General features: G+C 39.2%; 1 protein-coding gene across 1 annotated transcript; it reads left to right on the plus strand.

Annotated features, from left to right (window-relative positions):
- Nucleotides 1–1,657: 1,657 nt before the first annotated feature.
- Nucleotides 1,658–10,474, plus strand: smyd5 (SMYD family member 5). The gene is made up of 13 exons (XM_046406592.1): nt 1,658–1,795; nt 2,590–2,698; nt 3,027–3,166; nt 3,674–3,795; nt 3,915–3,984; nt 4,978–5,082; nt 5,330–5,392; nt 6,282–6,352; nt 6,469–6,575; nt 6,759–6,815; nt 6,930–7,024; nt 7,418–7,488; nt 8,372–10,474. The coding sequence occupies exons 1-13, from the start codon at nt 1,703–1,705 to the stop codon at nt 8,520–8,522; spliced, it is 1,254 nt and encodes a 417-aa protein (XP_046262548.1). The 5' UTR covers nt 1,658–1,702; the 3' UTR covers nt 8,523–10,474.
- Nucleotides 10,475–21,524: the final 11,050 nt, after the last annotated feature.

The following is a 21,524-nucleotide window of genomic DNA, read 5'->3' on the forward strand; positions in this document are numbered from 1 at the left end:
GATCCCTTAAATTACGTCATTCATTCTCCAAACTATCTTTTGCTTTGGTACTTTAATTTCCCCTTCCCTCTCAGTAGTCAAAACAAACTGATATGGATATATCTGCAATACGTTTATGCCGACCGAGCCGCTTGTCTGATGTATTGTTACAATGGAACATAGCAAGAAGTCTTACAGGACGCTCAGCGCTAACCCGCAGTGCTGATATATTCTGTAGAGTTAGATAAATAGAGAAATACTGATGAGGGAATTTCATAGGACTGTTACTCCATGGAACAATATTGCCAATGTGAAGCCACTCTGTCAGTGGCCGTACTGTACTGTGGATGTTTGCCCTAACAATGTGAAACAACATGCAGAATTCTACTGTTTGGGCATTTGTTTTTCTACACTTACCAATTCTGCGTACTAACTTTCTTTCCTGACTTGTAGGAAAGACATTTTATTCCACTGCTGACTGTTTTCCTAAACCACTACCTACTGTATCCTTAATAAATTGCTTCTTTTGTACAGCGTAAAAGTATAACCTTTATATTACACTACTGATTATATGAACTAGCATAGTATTTGTAATTATTTGTATAATACTTATATTAAAATGTTATTAAATGTTTGCTAGTCAAACAATGTGAAACATTTATGTATATTATCTAAAAATATACAATAAATAATTTTTCTCTGTTAACTGTTGTGAAGACTTTGTTTCCAGACTTGTCAATGTCTGGATATTGTGCTATCAGTGATATCAGTGTTTTACTCTTTGGACCATTTATCACTTTAGTACATTTGTTTTTAATTTGCATTTTAAATTGGATCTAATTTAGTTGTCACAAATTTCAACTTAATATTAAGTTGCATTACTTACATTGCATGACAATATTGATATAATATTCAGTCTATTTCTTTAATACTGTACTGTATTGCAGTGTATTTGCAAGGAAACTGTCAGAGCAGAAAATTATTAGTTAACTGATTAGTTGATTGACCGAAAAAGAGAAAATGAATGTGCTAGTTTGATAATCTTTAAATATTTTAGGTGTTTGGTCTTTTTTTTTAACCTTGGGATGCAGAATATTTTATCAAATTTCAATTTTTTCTAAATCTGTACTGACTAAAAAGTGTGTTGATTGATTAAGAAAATTTTATGTATATATGATGGTCTTAAATAGCGTGACTGACCACTCAAAGTGCTTCACAACACGAGTCAGCACTGACCCATTCATACCAACATTCATACACAGTTGGCAGAGGTCACCATGCAAGGTGGCACCTACTCATCTGAACTCAGGAACATTCACCAACACTCATACACTAGTGGTACACCTGGAGCAGTTTGGGGTTTGGGGTCTTGGTGAATGTCCCTGGGATTCAAACACCAACCTTCCATGACTACTCTACCTCCTTGGCCACGTGGGTGTGACCAGCGAAGGCAAAAGTAAGGGGTAGTATAAATGTGACTGTGATTATGTGCGATTTATTTTTAAATTTGTGAATATATTAGATGTGTTGAAAACATTTCTAACATTTATGGTGTTTCTGGTGGAAATTTCTTTATTTTATTGTGTATTTACTGCAGTTTTATATCAGCTCACCAAACAGTTTTACCTGATATTTCACATGTCCGCCACCAGAGGTCACTGCCGTCTCTTTTCAGAGATTAAACGTCAGTGTCAGAGTTGAAAGGGGAAAGGTCGTGCAAAACATGGCTGCTCCCCTGGATGACATGTTTTCCTTCTGCGTGGATCCCGGCAAAGTTGCTGCCTGCGTGGAAGTCCGATTTATTGACAATATTAAGGTAATGTGGCTTCTAGTTTGTCAGACTGAAAGATCCAGACGGATCTGCGGAGTAAAGCGGCGCTGCAGCAGCGAAGCGGCTTTCAGTGTGGCTCACAGGCAGGCAGCGCAGAGGCTGCAGGGCTCAGGAGGACCTGGACTGGTGTACGAACGAAATGTTTTCTGATGGCAAAATAACAGATCTGCTAGTGTCCAAAACTAAATGACTGGTTTGGTGCTTTACTGTGTTCATATCAATCGAAAGTGAGTACAGAAAACTAGAGGATAGCATCCACTATTTTACACCATAACTCACCGTCAAACTTCGCTTTAGTGTGTGATTGTGGTTTTTGGAGCCAGTAAATTCACTGTCTCTAAATGTTTAGCTTCAGTTTCGCTCAGAGGCTCATTATCGTTATTATGTCAGCCAACAATATGTGTCATTGACATTTAACTAAAGCAGGAGGCGTCCTTTACTCAAGAGCCAAAATCACATGATTTCACACAGTGCTGTCAAGGGTAAATTTGCTTGATAAGAAACCCGAAAAAGAAGAAAAAAATAACAACACGGTAATTTAGTTATTGATATTTTTTGATCTGAAATATAAATATCACTTACCCAGCATCTCTTTGTGTATTTCCATGTCTGTGATTAAAGCATGAATGAGACCTTTTAAAGCTTTTTAGCTCCTATGTGTCAGGTATGTTCCTTTCACAGCTAACTGCGGTAGGTGTAGAAGCCAAGGCTGCTGTGTTTTCAGAGACTGGATGAATACAGAAGAATACAACAGTATTGGTGTGTCATTCATGTTTCAGGGCAAAGGCCTCTTCGCCAAAAGGAGCATCAAGAAGGGAGACACCATTTTTTTTGAGCGACCTCTGGTCTCTGCCCAATTCCTGTGGAATGCTTTGTATAAATATAAAGGTGAGAAATGTCAAACGCATTGAAATAACACATTCTAATGAAGTATCCTGGTCGGATATGCACATTTTAAACATACACAGTGAGTTACTGGACTGGACTTTGCGCCTTAACCATCTGGCTTTTGGGAGACTCCAGTTGTACTTACTGGTCTTACAATATACAAATACAAAACCATGTATGTTTCATCCTAAACATGAGTTGACAAACATTGAATAAATCAAGGTTTTAGGAGGAGTGTGACGTAGAATGAAACTTCAGTATGTTAAACCAATATGGTCTGTGGACATGTATTATCCCTACTTGTCTGCCCTGCTGTGTCCCTGTACAGCCTGTGAGTACTGCCTACGGGCTCTGGAGACGGCAGAGGAGAATGCAAGGAGACTCAGTGGCATCCCCGGGCTCATCCTTCCTCGCCCTGAGCTGTGCCGTGTTCGGCCAGAGCTGCACCAAGCCTGTCCTCAGTGCCAGGTTAGTCCAATCGCTAAAGAGTTCGCTCAAAGCTCCAGAGCCCAGTTTGACTGATGCTGGTTTTTGAAAGGCCTGAACAGAAGGAAGATCATATTGATAGAAAGCAAGAAATATACTGATTGGCCGTGATGTCTTGCTGATTAGAGGTGCTATGGATCAAACTTGAGACACACTTTATGCCCAATTGTTTCTTTGCAGTATTTCATAAACACCACACACAAAGATGCTCAGTTTTAAGTGCCGCAATGCAATATACATTTAATTAATTAAAAATTTTTATAGCACTTTTCAAAAGATGATTACAAAGTGCCTCACAAAAGATATAATGTCAATATATTCGATTAAAATTAGTAAGCAAAGTAAAGGCTTAGTAAAAATGAACAAATGCAGTAAGAAATAAAACTTCAAGAAAATGCAAGTTTAAGGGGAGATATTTTTCTACCTGTCATATATTTATTTTTTTGGTAATTTGCAGTGTTAATGATATAAGCTGGCCTCCTTCATCAGGTAATGTACTGTAGCAGCGAGTGTCGACAAGCTGCAGCAGAGCAGTATCATCGAGTTCTGTGTTTGGGTCCCTCCCAGGAAGATCCGGACCACCCCATCAATAAGCTCAAAGATGCATGGAGGTCAGAGCTAATTTTATAGATATTTTCTTTGTAAAACATCTTGAATGTCCTCTGCATTCTGATTATTTTTTGAAGTTTTCATTCATCTCAATGAAGACCTCTTCACGTCTTCTTTTCAGGAGCATGCATTATCCCCCAGAGACCTCCAGCATTACGCTTATGGCCAAAATGGTGGCTGTGGTGAAACAGGTGAGTCTATTTGGGGGTCTTTGAGGTTAATCTTACAGGTTTTCATCCAAAAGAAACTAACAAATATTAGAAACATTGCTGCATGTTGTCAGATTTTTATCACCCACTCACTATTGTTGCATCATTTTTCTTAAATTGAACTTCATGGTGTTAAACCTTGCTTGAAATTAACTGAGCCCTAATACACATGTCTAGTGCTGGATGGATGAAGCCCTTTTTCTATTTGAGCTGAAAAAAAAAAGCCTTTGGGCCTTCAAACTCAGCAAACAGTGACATCTGGTGGCCTGTAAGCTTACAGCAGCCATTCAAGACTGGGGCTGTTGGTGTCCTTAAGTCACTGAGGGCTCATGTTTAAAAACGTCATGGTTGATATTTATGTGACATTTTGTATAGGTCGCACTGGGATGTGATTGGAGAGTGATATTAAACTAGTCCAATACTTATAATTACATCATTACTTGGGTGTCATGTGGAAATGTATTAATTAATCTCCTCTCTTCTTTTTTCACTGGTGTGGGATAACAGGAGAGTAGTGAATATTGGACTTGTAATCATTTGGTGGTCAATAACGTCACTCCACATGAATAATAAAGTTGTTTTGTGTCTATGGGATATGTAAATAGGCCATGTTTGCTAACACTTTCCCTGTAACAACTTCACAAGGTGTTTACATGCCAGTGGTTTTGCAGATGATTTAACATGGCATTGTGGATTAAGAAATAAAGACAACAGATTAAGGCTTTATGTATACCATGCTAAATCAAGCTGAGACTATTGCCAAGGTTATGGAAGCTAGAATTCACAGTGTTCAAAAAGCCGCAAATGGCTTCCTGTCTTGGCGCGGACACAACCAGGAGTTAGTTTTTATTATACTTCAGAAGACATTAGGCATGAGTCTCGAAGAAGATACAGTATACTGCATATTAATAGTAAAATACACTATAAAAACTAAGTGACATAGTGTTTATAAATATTAATGGTTATTTTATCAAGGCCAAAGACAAAGCACACTGGCAGAAGCTGTTTTCACACTTCTGCAGCCGAGCAGCAAATGAGGAAGAGGAGATTGCCCATAAGCTCCTGGGAGAGCAGTTCAGAGTAAGTTATCTTTGTGTTATCATCATGTTATTTCTGCTTGATGTATGAGATTGTTGATGTTTAAATTGTCAGTTCAAAGACCGTGTCATGCTCTTAAGCATTATTTTACAGCCCGATGAGCAAAGCGTAACAGTGTTACACTCCCCTGGTGGAGGATTAATTCCCCTCTGTGGCCACATGTGCTTGTGATATATGTTTTCTGTTATGTAAAATGCCATTTTTTATTTATCTAACATCGTTTCCACAGGGGCAGTTGACCTTGTTACACAGCCTTTTCAAAGCAGCACTTTATGATGATGATCTTAATCGGGTAAGAAAGACCAACTCAAGTGTACCCACTACATGTTTCTTCATTTTTTTCACCAAAACCACCAAACTGAACCTGTCTGTAGAACTACAACCATCAACTAGATTTATCATCAGCTAATCGTGTTATTTTCTTGAGTAAAAGATCGGCTTCACAGTTTGGGGAATTATGCCTGCTATCTTTACTGCTGAGTTATAGGAGAAAAAAGTATACCACTCGTATTTGTAAGGTCGTCATGAAGCAGCTGGTTGATTTAGCTTAGGATATAGACTGGAAATGGGGCTTTGTACAAAGTTAAAAAAAAATCTATCTGTATTTTATATTCCTCTGTACAAAAACTGAAGGGTAAAAACAGCATGGTTTGTGTAGAACTACTTCTTGGTCAGTAGCAGTAACTTGATAAAGTCTCTCTTGGTTGTATGGCTAATCCAGGAAGTCACTGCTGCTATACAAGTTCAGAACCTCACATAAAACAGCACTGAGGTACTGTGTTAAGAAAAAAAGTTAAGATGTTTGCTCTGTATGCAACGCTAACAGTCACTTGGCTTCATATCCTACACAGATAGACAGACAGAAAGCTTTACGCTCTGTGGAGCTGCACCTTACATCTTGAAGTTTGTGGCTTTGGACAGCTAATTAAAGCACAGAGTTAGTGATTTTAATGTGTTTTTATTGTCCTACTCATTAAATCACTTTTGATAAACATTTTCATCTGAAATATTCTTTGATATTTGTCATGCTGATGGGATTTTACAGAAATGTATATTATATATATATTTTATATTTATATATTTTGACGTTATTATGAAGTTAATTTCTGCGACCCTGACTTTGGTAAAAGGGTTAAATCCTCTGACATGGATGAATAAATAAAGATATGAATGTATTGCAGTGGTTTGTCCCTGAGGGTTTCCGCTCTCTGTTCGCTCTTGTGGGAACCAACGGACAAGGCATCGGCACCAGGTAAAAACTCGCTTCCCTTGTCCTTCACTTCCACTTGTAACAGGCCTATCTCTGGGTTTTAGTTTGGCTCAGAGAGTCATCTCTTTTTGTGCTCCTATTTTTCTATTCAATTTCAGTTCCCTGAGTCAGTGGGTTCATGCCTGTGATGCACTTGAGCTTCCTGCCCAGCAGAAGGAGCAGTTGGACTCTTTTATCGACCAGCTATACAAGGACATTGAGAAAGGTCACAGTTTTATCTCAGTCTGGCGTTATTATTCCCAGCTAAGCAGATTCACATTGGTCATATTGTGAGAGTTTAGACTGTCTGTGTTGCATTATTGACACTGTTTTTGTTAATACATAGCCTGCGATCAGATCTCAGCAAAGCTTAAAACATGCATCATTTGTCTTTTCTCTCTCTGTGCAGAAACGGGAGACTTTCTGAACTGTGAGGGCTCCGGACTTTTCCTGCTTCAAAGCTCGTGTAAGTGCAGAGAACGTCCATATTATGAGCGTCGTTACATAAGTTCAAAGACTCTGTTCCTGTCATTAAGAGGCTGTCTCGTGACTTGTCTTGATGCCTCTTTGACCCCTGCAGGTAACCATAGCTGCATACCCAATGCAGAGGTGTCCTTCCCTGACAACAACTTCCTGCTTCAGCTCAGTGCCCTCAGTGACATCAACCCGGGAGAGGTCGGCTGACACGTCTGGGTTTACAGTGATAAATTCTAGCCTGGGATAGACGGGACAGAACATCCCTCTCTCGCTTTCTGTGCTCCCTTGTCAGACAGTATTAGAAGGCTGAGACTTTGAGGATTGGAGTGGGTTTTTCAAGCTGTCAGAAAGATTGAGAAGCCTTGCATCTGCATGGCACAGTAATGTCACAGACGTGCTACTTTCACAGCAAAGCCTTCCTTTGAATGCTCCCTAAGACAGGAGCATTTCACCAATAGAAAGATGGAACACTGAAAACATGAATAATTTCCAATTGCCATTTGGAAAAGAATGTGTGTTTACGGGACTAACTGTAATTGTGACTTCTGATATGATCATCCAGTTCATTTGATTGCTTTCTTGAACTTTCAGGAGATCTGCATCAGTTATTTGGACTGCTGTCAGCGGGACCGAAGCCGTCATAGCAGACACAAAATTCTGAGGTAAACATCCCTCGGTTGAATCACTCAAACAGGGCCATACTCCATTTTTCTGCTTTTTTCATGTGGATCAATAAAAAGCCTTCCAGGCAATAATGAACAGTCTTGAGGCAGCAATGTTAGGACTCTGATAGCTACTCCTGTACTTGCACTCCTCCTTGATCAACATGATCTCGGTCCGTCTTTGAACTACACTCCTATACAACATTTAAGGCAGTGGTTCCCGACCTTTTTCACAGTCCAGTCCAGTGAACTCGAGAACACCTTCATCAACACCACCATTTGTGTTGTAGATTTGAATTTATTTGTTTCTTTTGTGTTTAATTCAGTTCGGTCAAGCTTGGACATGGAGTGGCAAAACTTCCCAACCATGTATCCATTATTTGTAGTTAACTATTTCATCTGTGCTCTTTTTAATCAAATCATTAGTTTATTATTATTATTATTATTATTATTTTTCAAATTAGTTGAGCTATATTGAGTCTCCCTCTCTCTCTCTCTCTCTCTCTCTCTCTCCAATCTTGCCTCCCGGCAAAAGTAGAAGTAATCCCTACAGTACAAGTGTTCACTGACTTAAGGGAATTAAGTTTGCTTTGCAAGTCTCTGAGTTGCACGAGTTTTTACTGTTTGCTGTGAGAATGGGCAACCTTGATAAGGTGCAGTCACCTCATACTGATGGTGTGAACCTTTTGGCACCCCCAAGTCACAACAACTGGAGGTACTAATCCCACCTTAAGTAATTATCGTAATAAACACTCGTTTATTCAGTGTGCTGGGGCTGCTGATCCACCACAGCCAGATCCTGCAACAGATGTGAAATTATTCTGATTAATTCAGCTCTTGTTAGAGGTGCAATAATGTAACTGGTGGAACATTTTCTTCCCAGGGAGAACTACCTGTTTGTCTGCTCATGTCTTAAGTGCATCTCCCAGATGGATGAGCTGGATGTGACATCAGAAGAGGAAGAGGAAGAAGAAGGAGATGCAGAAGGTGAAACAGAGGGGGATGAGATGGAAGATGAGATGACAGATGTCTGATGAAAGACTTGTCCATATTGTTCTCAGCCATTCTCCTTCCTGGCATTGCGCTAAGCAACCGCTGAAGCCCAGACCAGTCCAACCATGTGGAAAAAAGTCTTACTAACACATTTCACTCAGTCTTTGCCCTGTTTTTGAGGTCAGCCACAGAAAGGTTTACCTTAAATGAGTTATATGTGTGTTTGTGCTTATCACTCTTCTTCATTACACTGAGGCAGAAAAGGACCTTTTTGTTAAAGAGTAACATCACTTTGGTTTGTTTAATTAGAAACACAAGTCTCGCTCGTGTAGAAGGAGTGATTTTTACTGAATACTGCATATTTAGCTGATTTCAACAATCTAGATGAGGCTAAGCTGCAACAAATCACCTCCCGCAAGATTTCAGAGCAAGACTTCTTGAGCGAGACTTGTGTTCAGGGTTGGCTCAAACAAAACTGACTTTAAAGGACTATCTCTGTGGGAATCCTCTTTGTAATGTTTTCAGGCACTTGCAGTAACAATCTCAGCCTAAGAGTGGCAAAATCTCTTTTTGGGTGAATGTAACTTTGACAGTCACAGTTGCCCTGAAGGATTATGTTGTAACCGTAGCAGCCAGCCATAGGCTGCCAGCTGAGGCGATCTACTGGACCAATTCCAGACCTTTTGCACACTGTCATTTACACACCAAAATATGTCAATATATAGCCCAGGTTTAAAACTTAGAACTGGTGTTCTCCTTTCAGGACCGGCCATTTTAGCCTTGCAGACTGTACATTGCAGGGCTTGAATATATACACAGTTAATCAAATGTGCATATCAACACATGTATTGTGTTTTGGCCACTTGAGGGCAGCACCACCAGCTGTAATCTTTGACATGTAACCTTAATAAGGAGTAACTTAACACCCCCTTGAAAGCGTTGCCTTTGCTGCCCCCCAGTAGTTCAGTGACTCACCTTGCTACAGTGACATACAGGTGTACTCCAGTACACCATGACATCAGGTGCAACCAAGCACATATCTGATAGTCAATGGTGAAACAAGCTTTAAACTGCAGAGGGCAGTGAACTACTTTAGACAGATCACAGCTGCCTCCTGCAGTTCCAAACTACACTGATGAGGGCAGTGGATGATTTAAAAACCGTAAAGTTGGGGGCTGAACAACCAAAACAGTGTGCCGAAAGATACGAACGGAAGCTGTAGATCTGAGGGAACCTTTAGATGCCGCTGGTTATTGTCTGTAGGTTTGTCAAAGTTTAAGTCAGTACTTTTCACAAGTGTTGTGAAATATTGTATAAATATTGTGTCATTTGATCCTCAGCTAAAACAAAACTGTCCTTGCTGTGTCTGACCTCCAGGTCTACCTAATACACCTGAGATGAACAATTTTTGTTCCTGACAGCTGTTAAAACAAGACAGAGTGATGAAGCAAAGCTCAGTTAGTTCTCAGGTATTGTCTGGACTTGAGAAGTTACATGACTATGCATACTGTAGGAACAAGGGTTTTTTTTATTTATATTCCAATGTAATTACAGTCTTGTCAGATGGGAGGCATCCAGCCAGCAAAATATCGTTTGGTTTTCTTACCATGATCTATGGGGTTAAGATAAACATTTGTTAATGTATTATGGAGACCTTGAGTGGAAAATTGCTTTGTCAGTAGCTGTTTACCCTTTGTTGAGAACTGTATTTCAACCCGCAGTTCCACATGAGTGAAACTGCAGCTGCTGCCTGCACATGAATCAATATTACAACAATGACTGTAATCACAAATCACAATATTTTCAGTTACTGGACAAAGATTGGAAATATTGAATGATTAATGCCAATTTTCTCAGTTGGTATTCAGCGCAGTGGCCCAAGAGAAGATGGCTTTGTAAGTCATACAAGTATAATTTAAATATTATAACAGCAGCAAACAGGAGCTTAGCAGTTGTCGTTTTTACTACTCTGGCATAAACCATTGAAATTGGATGTCTGTTGAGTCATTTATCTGGTTTACACACATCCTGCCTTTGCAACAGAAGATTGTACTGGTAAAATATTTGTTCAGTCATTGCATATTAACCACATACCCTTAGTCAAATTGAGGGTTTTGCGTCTTCACCACTCATTGCTTTTTTATGGCTTCTACTCTCCGGGCAGCCTTTTCCTTTAGGCACTTTTAACATGGCACATAGAAAACTAGATATCTCATTTAATATGATATGATTAATTATTAAATTAATTTGAAGGAGGTATTCTACTGCAGATGTCTGCCAGTCAGTCAGTGTTCACGCTGACATTAAGTGCAGTCTAATTGGTGTTAGCAGATCCTGGACAAGAATGAGTCTACAGTGATGGTATCTTTGCAAAGTTAAGCATAATTCTCTACTTTTCCCCAGTGGCTCCAGTCATCCATGGTTGACATTTTTCCATTAACCTTCATAGTTTACTCCTCTCCCCAGTCATTGCTGCACTTACATCTCATGCTCATTCACCCAGGATGCACTAAAGCTAAATGGAAAAATAAGAAAAAAAGATCACATTATATCCATGAAAAGATGCACACCTGGGACCCAGCATGGCAGGAGGCTAGAGCCCTCGACACTTTCTCCAGTTCAAGCACCTCAACCATCAGCCTTCATCCTCTGAAGCCATGCCTGAATCGCTGCAGGATCTCTGTTAGTTTGGACCGTGGACTTTGGTGCGGCAGCTGACCGCAGGGGTCAAGCTCAGGCAGACATATGTTTAGGCCTCCATGTCATACAGCACAGACTTTTCAAGTGCTAAATTGAGGCTCATTTTAGGATTGAGAGGGTGGGAAGTTAAACAAGTACAAGTACACTTCATATACAGGACTACAATGATCTACACTTGGTGCATTACTGTCATTGCGTATTATGGAGAGGAAGAGGAAATTAAAATACTATTAAAGTACTAAGTATATGCCATATTTTTTTCCAATAGTTCTCTAGTAATTATTGTTAATGTTATGTGCCGGAAACATTTTACATTTTGAAGCATTGCTTTGCCAAAGTTTTTTGAATCTCTCAGCCTGAGATGCTCATGCAGTATTGATCAAAAATCCTTTCAGTTGAATAAAATATGATTTTTCAGTTGGGGCCTATATATGGAATAGCTCCAATGATAACATCACACCAGCAAAATCAGACTCTCCAGGGGAGAGATATACATTTTAAGGCTGCAGCTAACATTAATTTTAATTATAGATGAATCTATTAACTTTTTCCAATTAATTGTTTGATCTGTAAAATTCCAAAAAATAGTCATATATACCTGCTACGATCTTAAACGGTCCAAGTAATGCTCTCATTTCACAAAATCCAAAAATGAGCAGTAATTGTAATTACATGAACCAAAGAAAGGTATTGTAAATGATGTACTAACCCATGGTTGAAAACTCTACGCAGGTAGTATCACCCTAACACATAAAACTTGTCTCTCTTGAGAATTTCCAGCAACCTTCTGTTGATTTATTCAACAGGGTTAAAGGTGCGCTGTGTTGTTATGACTGCTAGTGCGAAAGTTGTCTAACTACTTCACATTGCATGCTCAAAGTGGGTAAACTATGAGATGGAAGCTGTGTTTTGGACCCAAGCAGACTGACTCTACATGGAAACAGGCCCCATATGGAAACAATCTCCAGCCTACATCAGAGCTGTTCAGGTTGGTTAGCACAACGGATACCATTGCTGCCTTGGAGGGCCACTCCAGAGCTGAAGTGATGAACGACTGCTTCATGTGAAATTAGCCAACCTAATGTAAGGCTATTGCACTTTGGATCACCCTGCAGGAAAATAAACATGAAAGAGAAATACTACTTTAAGAACACAAACATGGCTGCTGAGTGACGTGCTGGTTTTGAACAATGTTTGAGATTTCTGTGGTTCACTTCTGCTGAAATAATTTTCTTGGTAAAAATTAAAATGGAACAAATTGTCAACAGTACATCTACCGTGCAGCCATCAGGGATACTTATTAAACATTGTGGGCTGTATTCATCTTCAGGGACGGACATTTAAGACCTGAATGGCGTCACGTAAACCTTGAATTGAGTTGTGATTCATCCAAGCGGAGGCTTTAGTATCACATATGTAGTCTTTGTGACTGGTGGAGAACTCAAGTGAAAGATGCTAGTTTTGGTAAATGCAAGTGGTATTGAGTATTGAGTCTTGCTAGATGTAAAAGGTTTTTAACAAAAAATGAAATAGTGACACGATTTGTTTTTCAGACTCATGGCAGAGAAACAAGAATGTGTAAGAAAAATGTGAGAAGAATAACGGCGAGCTAAACCAGCATTATTACTGACTCTGGAAATACTGATCTGATTAGTTGATGTAGTCTGTGTATCTTGTTTTGAAAGTCCAAATGACAACTGGAGATTTATGTGTTTTTGGACATGCTTGAAAGTCTGAAAAGGGTCATTTAGGTCTGTCAGTTGGATGGTCCACCACTTTGGTCCAGACTCAAGTATCTCAAGTATGGAGTGGCAGCATTTGGTGCAGGTAATTATGGTCCCCAGGGGATGAACCCTGCTGACTTTAACTTCAATAACTTTGAATGCTACCATGAGGTTGACATCTGTGATTTTGTGTGAAACGTCTCAAAAACTAGTGAGTGGATTGCCATGAAATTTAGTGCACACAGAGCCGCGAATGTGCCTGTAGAAAGAGTGTCTTTTCAAAAATGTACAAGGAGCTAAAGACAGACGAGCAAATACAGACAGATGGGATGTGTGTAAATTCTTGTTTTAAAAGCGCTTCAACGCTCACTTGTGAAGAGTTGAGAGTTTTGTTCTTTTCTTTAAATCCCACAGCTGTGGTTTGAGACCTTCAAGACATGGGTACATTTTATTTGCGGCATGGATAATTAAAATAAGGCCATTGTGCTGTATGTAAAAGAGGTCAACTGTGATCAGTGTGACAGCCTGGATGAATTCTTTCTGTAAGGTCAAACCAGACATTCCCAGCGAGACCAAACATGGTGTGACTCATGTAGTGCAAATGAGGCCTTTGAAACACTTTGGCTATTCAGCTTTATCTTTCGCTATCTCATTTTCACATCTCTTGCAGGACATTCAACACATCTTTGCTGGATGAGGCTAACACTTTCTTCTGGCTGTGGCATTTCATTTCTGCGTTGTGAAAAAAGCAATAAGTATCCAATTATGTTCAGCTTAGTCTTGCTGGTCAGGATCATGAAAATGCTAGCGAGATAGCTTTGCTAGAAAAGACACTTTCCAAAATGAGGAGCTGCTCTTATGTCCTGTGGGCAGCTGGTTGATGGACTGTTCATCATGCAACTAAGTTAGATTGATGAATCAATTACAACAGGAATCTTATCAAACAAAAGAGACACAAATGAGATGAGACGATCCTGTTCTTCAGACTGTTTTTTTTAATTTATTTATTTATTTGGCTTTATGTAACTTGATTGAGATATACACTGCTGAATTCACCAGGAAAATGAAAACGATTCTAAGCCACTTTTTAAGATGAAAGCATATGAGCAACATCTTTCAACATAATAAAAAAAGGGAAGTTTCAGTTGCACTTTTATGGAATTATTTGGGTCTTAGTATTAGTGAATGCAGAGAAGGTTTTCCACCTGCATTTTGTGATTTACTCAAATGACTCCATAAAAATGTTTTTTTTTTAAATGCGCATCAGAAATACATTTTTTGATATGTGAATTTTTTTTCTTTTTACATGTATAGATGTCAATAAAAATATATATATGTGCACTGTCAAATGTTTTTGTGGAGAGATGTTTTTATATAAATTGTATGTATATGAAATGCATTGTTCAGTACTTCTGTCCACACTCATTAATGCCTATTGAAACCCATCTGATTCCATAAAGTTTACTTAAGAGAGATTACGTCTGCCTGATAAAAGTGTCTTTAAAGTTCAAGATAAATTTGACACATTCAATAGATTTTAAAACTTTGAACAATGAATGTGTCACTGATCACTATTTCATAAAAATTCTCAGTTTATAATAATCATATCTTAGTGAGTAAAGCTGACAAATGTTACAGGAAGAAATTTGGGTGTTAATGAGAGCAGTTTTACTGAAATTAAGGTGTTTAAATACTTTTTTTTAATGGTAGCAGACAATGATGTCTTCTTTTACCAGTGCAAGTGCAAGTGCAATCATAATTTGACTGCATTTGCATTTTTAGAAACAAATTGAACCTAAAAATGTGTAGCCACAGTTCCCAAATCTTTGAGGTGTTTGTGTTGTGCAGTTGGACAAGGACAGCAATGAACAACGATAAATAAATTACCTGCTATTTTCTTGATTAATCAATGAATCATTTAGATACAATGACAATACACAAATATAGGGCCATTCAACATATACTGTACAATAATGGGGCCCAGCAATAGAAATGTATGTCAGTGCAGTTCAAGTAGGTATCTCTAAAGGTTGTACAGTAAAATGCAAGTATTGTATCTTCCCAGAGCCCAATGCGACATATTTAAGCAGTTTGTTTTGTCCAACCAACAATTCAAAATGAAAACTATTCTAACAAAAAAATAAATAAATGAAAAATAGGTTATCGTAACTGCTGGACAATTCTTTTTCTTCTTAGTCCATTTACTAATCGTCTCATCATTTCAGTCTGGGAAGTCAATATGCTTTTGGCTTTCACATATTGATCACTGCACTGGCCCCTGTTTTGTGAGCCTCATGAGAATTTTGGCTTCTCTTCAGTCTGATGAAAATGCCTGCAGGTTGAAGGAGTCTCTGTGGACTGTTTCTTTCAAGATTTATGGTTTGAATATTTGAATTCAAAAGAAAATTATCCTTCATCTGTAAATTTCACTGCTCCGTCCCAAATGAAATGGCCTGCGTGTGAAAGTGATCCCTCCCCATCCCCTCCCTCCTTCATCACCATATCCCCCGAGGACACGCTTTGACCAGCATAAGGGGGAAAGGAAGCCCATGCCTAGTTATTTAAGTTCCTCCCAATTTCCACTGATTACACATAAAAAGACCACATAGGGGCCTTGGTTTCACAAGGGCCCTTCATTATGCTTTCAGGATGAGATAACCCAGTGAGCATTTTCCTCACACATGCAGTGTTATGTTCAGAAATATCCACATTTGTACCGTTTGTATATCTACACCTTTATCTATACAAAGAGAATTTGGGGCGCAAATACTGACCTTTGATGTTTTCAGTGTATTTATCAAATATTATGGAGGAAATAATTATCTGACTTTATTGCATATCCTAAACCTTGTGCTTTAGGCTGGGCCTCTTTTATTGAAGTCATCAGTGTCATCTCAGGACATCATGTGATTACTAAGCAATGTCTGAAACAAACTATAAGCATAGTGCTGGCTTTGTATTACATCTTTTCACAGAATGAACACCCAAAACATTTGTAATGGACAATATTCATAGCACACAACACAAACACGAATATCTAGATTGTCACAGCTCCCTTAGTATTTAGTTTTATACATAAATTTCTCCACAAACGAGTCCAGCCCACATGAATAGCTAGCATCAGCTGCTTGGATCTGATGCATTCAGTGTCTTATTCTCCAGATGGAAGTGTCTCTGAAGGCCCTTGCTGTCGAAAAAACAGAACCAAAAAGTTTCATAATTGAGCTTAGAGGTGCAAAATCCACCGGGACAGAAAGTTGGATCTGAACATAAGCTGGGAATGTGATTAAGGCTTGAATCTCTGTGGTAGGGGATCCACCCAACAAATCCCATACCCAACACTGTAATTCTGCTGTGGTTGCTCAGGAGACATTCAGCATTTTGTTAACATAAACCTGTTCAGTGTGACATGGGATGAAGGCCCCTGAAGTGACAGATGTTTCTCTTTAATGTGATAGGATTTTTTTTTTTTGTTGGTGGTGGTGGTGGTGAGGAGGTTCTTTGTGGGGTTGAGTAGGAGCTGCTCAGGTTCCTTCAGGCTGTTTCAAATCCTTGCTTGATCAAGTCCATCTCTTTTTCTCAGTGACAGGTTTGCAGGTTGATATGGAACACACCTCTGACCACCTCTGCAAATAAACTCTTACATCTCTTCTCCTTTCCTCTCCTCCCTGAACATGGCAGTTCACAAGTTAGGGACGGTGACTTGAGGTCCTTTCAAATAATTGGGAGTTCAAGGTTATTGTTGCCTCAAACGAGGTGCTCTCAAAATTAAATTTTCAGGAAGTTTCACATACTATCGAAAGAGGGACCACTTTTTGTCTTTACTAAAAGAACTCTCATATGTTCTCTGAAATTGGTTTTAGGTTCATATGAGTAATTTCTGCTTCAACGTAATTGCCTCTGGGATTTTTAGCTATTAAACTGCCTTGTATGAAAGGCTCAAATCACGTTTCAGACGACGGTCCATTTCCATCCGCTATATGCCAGAATTGCATTACAGATTTTGCAACACTGCAGTGTTTGTTCAGTAGCAGTGGGACAGCTTGAGTGGTGTAGAGGAAGACGGCAAAAACAATGGCCTCTCTCATGATGCTGGTGGTCGGTTTGTGTGGCTGCTTGAAGAGCTTCAAGACACCAGAGGGAAATCCATCGGACCTTCAAAGGAACAGCACAGCAGGGAATGTTGGCGGACTTCTGGTTTGAACAGCTTGCATACCTTATAACACAACCCCAACTGACAGACCAGCACACATAAACACAGCATCACTCTATACCATGGATGAGCAAGTGATACACTGGATAACATATTTACAGCAATGATACAGTAAGGGGTTTACCCTGCATTTGCCACAGGACATGTGGAAAGATTGTAGAATATTAATTTGAAAAGAAGTGTAAGTCAGCTGCGACCCTTACGTCAAAGATTACATGAGAGAGCATGAAAACTAGTTAGCAAGCAAACATAGAAATCTTAACAGTTAGGCCTATACCTAACTGGTTAAAATAGGCCAAGTTAGCCATACTTAATGTAAAATTGCTTCAAATGTGCGAAAATATAATGTAGTATACATGTGTATTACAGTTAACACATCTGGTATGTGACAGGTAGCGCCAATGAAGATGCGGTCTGCTTGTTTAGTCAGGGATGTGAGGAATCAGTTATTTGCAACACCAGTTTTGTTGAGTGTTGTGCAGTTGTAGTTCTTTCACGTATGTACAGTACATACCTGTATATGTCAGATATTTATGAGGTACATATGAATTAATAAATGTGTATGCTTTCTGTTTTCCAGGCAAGTACACAGTTTCTTGCACACACACACAGGGAGCCACTGAATTATAGATGCAGAAACAGGAAATTCCACCCTTTACCCTCTGTCACTTGGACTTCGACCTTGCACTAAATCAATTAGCAGTGCTGCAGGCAATCAGTGGACCTCCCCAGAGACTCTATGAATATAAGCTTAATTCATGAGGGCCTCTTAGACCTTTCTCCACAGTCCCTACCTGATGTGTGGCCACTGCTCCTGTTCATACAGGCAGGACAGTCAGTTCACGCAGCGCAAAATCAAAGCCCTGTAGGGGTGAGATTGTTGTGTTTTCTCTGCTGTGAAGCATCCTGTCTTGTCCATAAAGGGTCCTCTATTGTGTGGTCAGGAGGGTCTTGTTCCACTTGATGACCACAGTGATGGTTTCTCACTGTGTCCTTGGTAATTTGTGCTCTGTGCCTTCAAGGCAACTGCTAACATAAAAACAATTTATAATGGGAACATCCTGGCTGAAATGTGTGGGATAGATAATATTGATCCATATTAGAATCAAAACAGAATTACAGGTAACATCTCCATCGTACTGAGTTATGTTTTAATTAATCAGTTAATCGATAGGTATAGAGCAACTCTGCCACAGCAGCTCACGTGTGTCTCTCTGCTGCTTCCTTATTACAGAAACAAACAGCGGTATTTTTTTTTCCTTTGAAATCATTTAATTCACTCTTGAGAATTTTGGAGGAGAGAAATTAATTGCTTAATTTTGAAAATAGTCTGTCTTACAAAAATTGGTGGCAAATCAGGGTCCACAAACTAAATCGACAGTGAGCTAGTGTCTGCACGGGTCGATAGCTAGCCCTCTGGCCAATTATGCCCACAGACTCCTTTGTGAGCTGGCTTGAGTTCTCTCAGTTGGCCCATCCAATAGACAAGAGACTTATATTTTGACCCATGATTTGTTTAAAAATCACAACACAAATGTCTATCATAAAATTGATGGAAACCTGTGGTTTTCTGCCTTGTTTTCCTGTAATTAGACTGGTTAGATAGGGAAGATGCTGTAAACTTGAATCAGAATAAGTGGCACCTGAGCCTGATGAGGACTATGAAGGGTTGAAAGGGAGAAAGTTGAGCATGAGCAGGTGGTTCGGAGGAGCAGTGCCGGGGTATGGACAGCCAAGCCTATCAGAGCAGATCACACATTTCTGGGGGAGGTAGTGGTCAGGTAGCTGGGCTGTAGAGCAACGTTCCTGAGTTAGACAAGGCTAAATTTGTTTGGGCTTGGAATTAGGAGTGTGACAGCTGATTCTCAGGTTGTGTAAAGGCGGGAGAGAGAGTATCATGGGAACAACAAACTATGCACTCTTCAGGGAAAAAACTCCCCCACAGTATTTATGTCTGTCTGCCATTAAGTACATGTTTCCATCAATAACAGCAATGGGAAAATTAAGCAAATTATTAGCACACATTTTCAAACATTGTGGGCCTATCTGCAAGCCATTCATGCACTGTTCCAAACTTATCCTGGGCTGTCTTGGCATTTCCGTTTGGGAACCTGACACTGTCTCGAGCTTCCAGCCATTCAGTGTTTATCAGCAGGATCAATGCAGCATCTGTGTCTTTCTCCCCACGAGACTCTGTGGGATGTAATCCTCCAGCCGAGCAGATCCTGAATCTTCCCATTCACTCCGCTCCCCAGAGGACATGGGGGCACATTTCCCAGGGACCCGAAAAACACTGCATGCTGTTTGTGTAATGCATGGCAGGATGGATGTACCATAAAGTGCCTTAATACATATGATTCTGATTACCTTGTCTTTATGAAGAGTGGATGACATTGTGATACCAAAGTATTCACACCTCATGAAAAAAAAAAAACAGTCTTGACAAGGAAGCGAACCCTTACATCCTCCTCTTTTCGTACTCTTGTCTTACAGAGCGGGGTAATTGATCCAGGCTCAGATCAAACAAAATGCTGTGCTTTTCTGCATTTAACTGGGACTTTGCTCTGATTTCCCTTGGTCATATTTCCCTGGCAACAATGTTAATTTGAGATGAGCAAATCATCAGGGAATTACATTCTGTACAGAGGAAAAACAGAGTGGTGTTCATGGAAATTACCACGATTCCAGCATGACAGTCAACAAACCAAATGGTTCAGTTTCAGTCAATCAGTATAATACATCAAACTGGACTAAGCTGGCCACACAGAATAACACCTTTTGGTAAAAGCAGTAAATGTTCTACTCAATTTGCTTGTGAATAGTTAACAGCAATTTTTTTTTATGTAAGCTTTCAATTCTCAGCAGGTTGAGTCCAATTGTCACCTACAGCTAATGGCTATTACATAATTATCTCAATCAGCTTTGATTGTCCCTCCACTTTATTAGCACTTCTGTCAAGCATCACTGTGGTTCACTGAGCTGAAGGTGCTGGAAATGTAATGACATTTTCCAGCTTTCTTATAAACAAATCCATTCATTGGAAAGGTTTTGTTGCTAAGGGAGATGATGTATTTTAGCAGCTAACTCACTTTACAAAGACCTCAACATAAGCTCAGAGGTTGACCTTATGTAGTTCTGGTAGGTCTTATATTTCTTATATTTATACAGTGCTGTTTTTTATATTTATAGTAGTTAGTATTGGTTATTGGACTTATACCGGGACCAGGGAAACTAATTTGGTTCCACCTCGTGTGTCTACATGTGTGAAATGACAACAAAGCTCCTTGAATCCTTGAATCCTTGAATTGACATGCAGGATTTTTTTTTACTTTATATTTTTTAAATGATATTTCAGTTAATTAGCAAATAGTAGCTTAAACCAGACTACACAGTTTGCAACACATTTTTGCTAGCTTGCTGTTGTCATGGGGGTAGTTTGATTGAGTAAGCCAGATGGGATGTTTTAATCTCCATTCATTTTGTTAAATGAGTCAACTCCTGTAATTAAACTTCAGTGCAGCTAAATTATTGATTTAATTAATTTCTTTAAGGAGGGTTTACATTTATGTCTGCTTAAGATATGATAAAATGTGTGTCTCAACCTGCATATGCACAGCCTCAGAAAAAGTTCCATCAAAAACATCTGTACTGCAGACATATGCTGCAGCCTAAATAAATAGATGTCCAGTATGGAGATCTTAAAATTTTATTTCATTTTTAAAAAAATGCTTAACCCCTCAAACACTGTGTTGCTTTGCAGTTGATGTTGAACCACCTTTCAGTTTTTTACCTATAGACACTGGGTTCTAGCCCCTCAGCTGCTGTAGATTTGCGACTAAAGCAAACTAGGCATACACATTTGTTTTTTATTTTCAGATTTTTAAAGCTGGCTGTGTTTCATAAATGTTAATCACAGCCTATCATTGTGGAAAAAGTTCAGAATATGGTCTCTTTGAGAAAAGAGTGGAGAACATTATATTGCAGTGATCTCCAACTTGATTATAAAGTGCCTGGGGCCAGTAGTTGGGGTAGTTATTTATTAAAGCAGGAAGTGGGTGACACCCACAGCAGATTATCTTGTTATTTATATTTCTTACTGCAGCCTATATGAGAGGTTTTATGATGACACCTTAAGAGAGTACTGTTGTGAAGAAAGTAAAATTAAAATCACAACACATTTTCTTTTGACATTCACCAACAGGACATTTAGAGGCTGTGTTAGTTTAGAGTTCTTAAGTTGATGCACGTAAGTTATACTGCATGTACAGTAAACATTGTGCTGTGTGTTTTGTTCATGCTTTATAGAAATATATAAACATAATTTTGTACAGACCTACATATACACACTCAATTCTATGGTGTATAATAGAGTATGGTGTGTTTTGTTATGAAACAGCAATCATACA

Source organism: Scatophagus argus, chromosome 12 (genome assembly GCF_020382885.2).
Source record: "Scatophagus argus isolate fScaArg1 chromosome 12, fScaArg1.pri, whole genome shotgun sequence".
Classification (NCBI taxonomy): domain Eukaryota; kingdom Metazoa; phylum Chordata; class Actinopteri; family Scatophagidae; genus Scatophagus; species Scatophagus argus.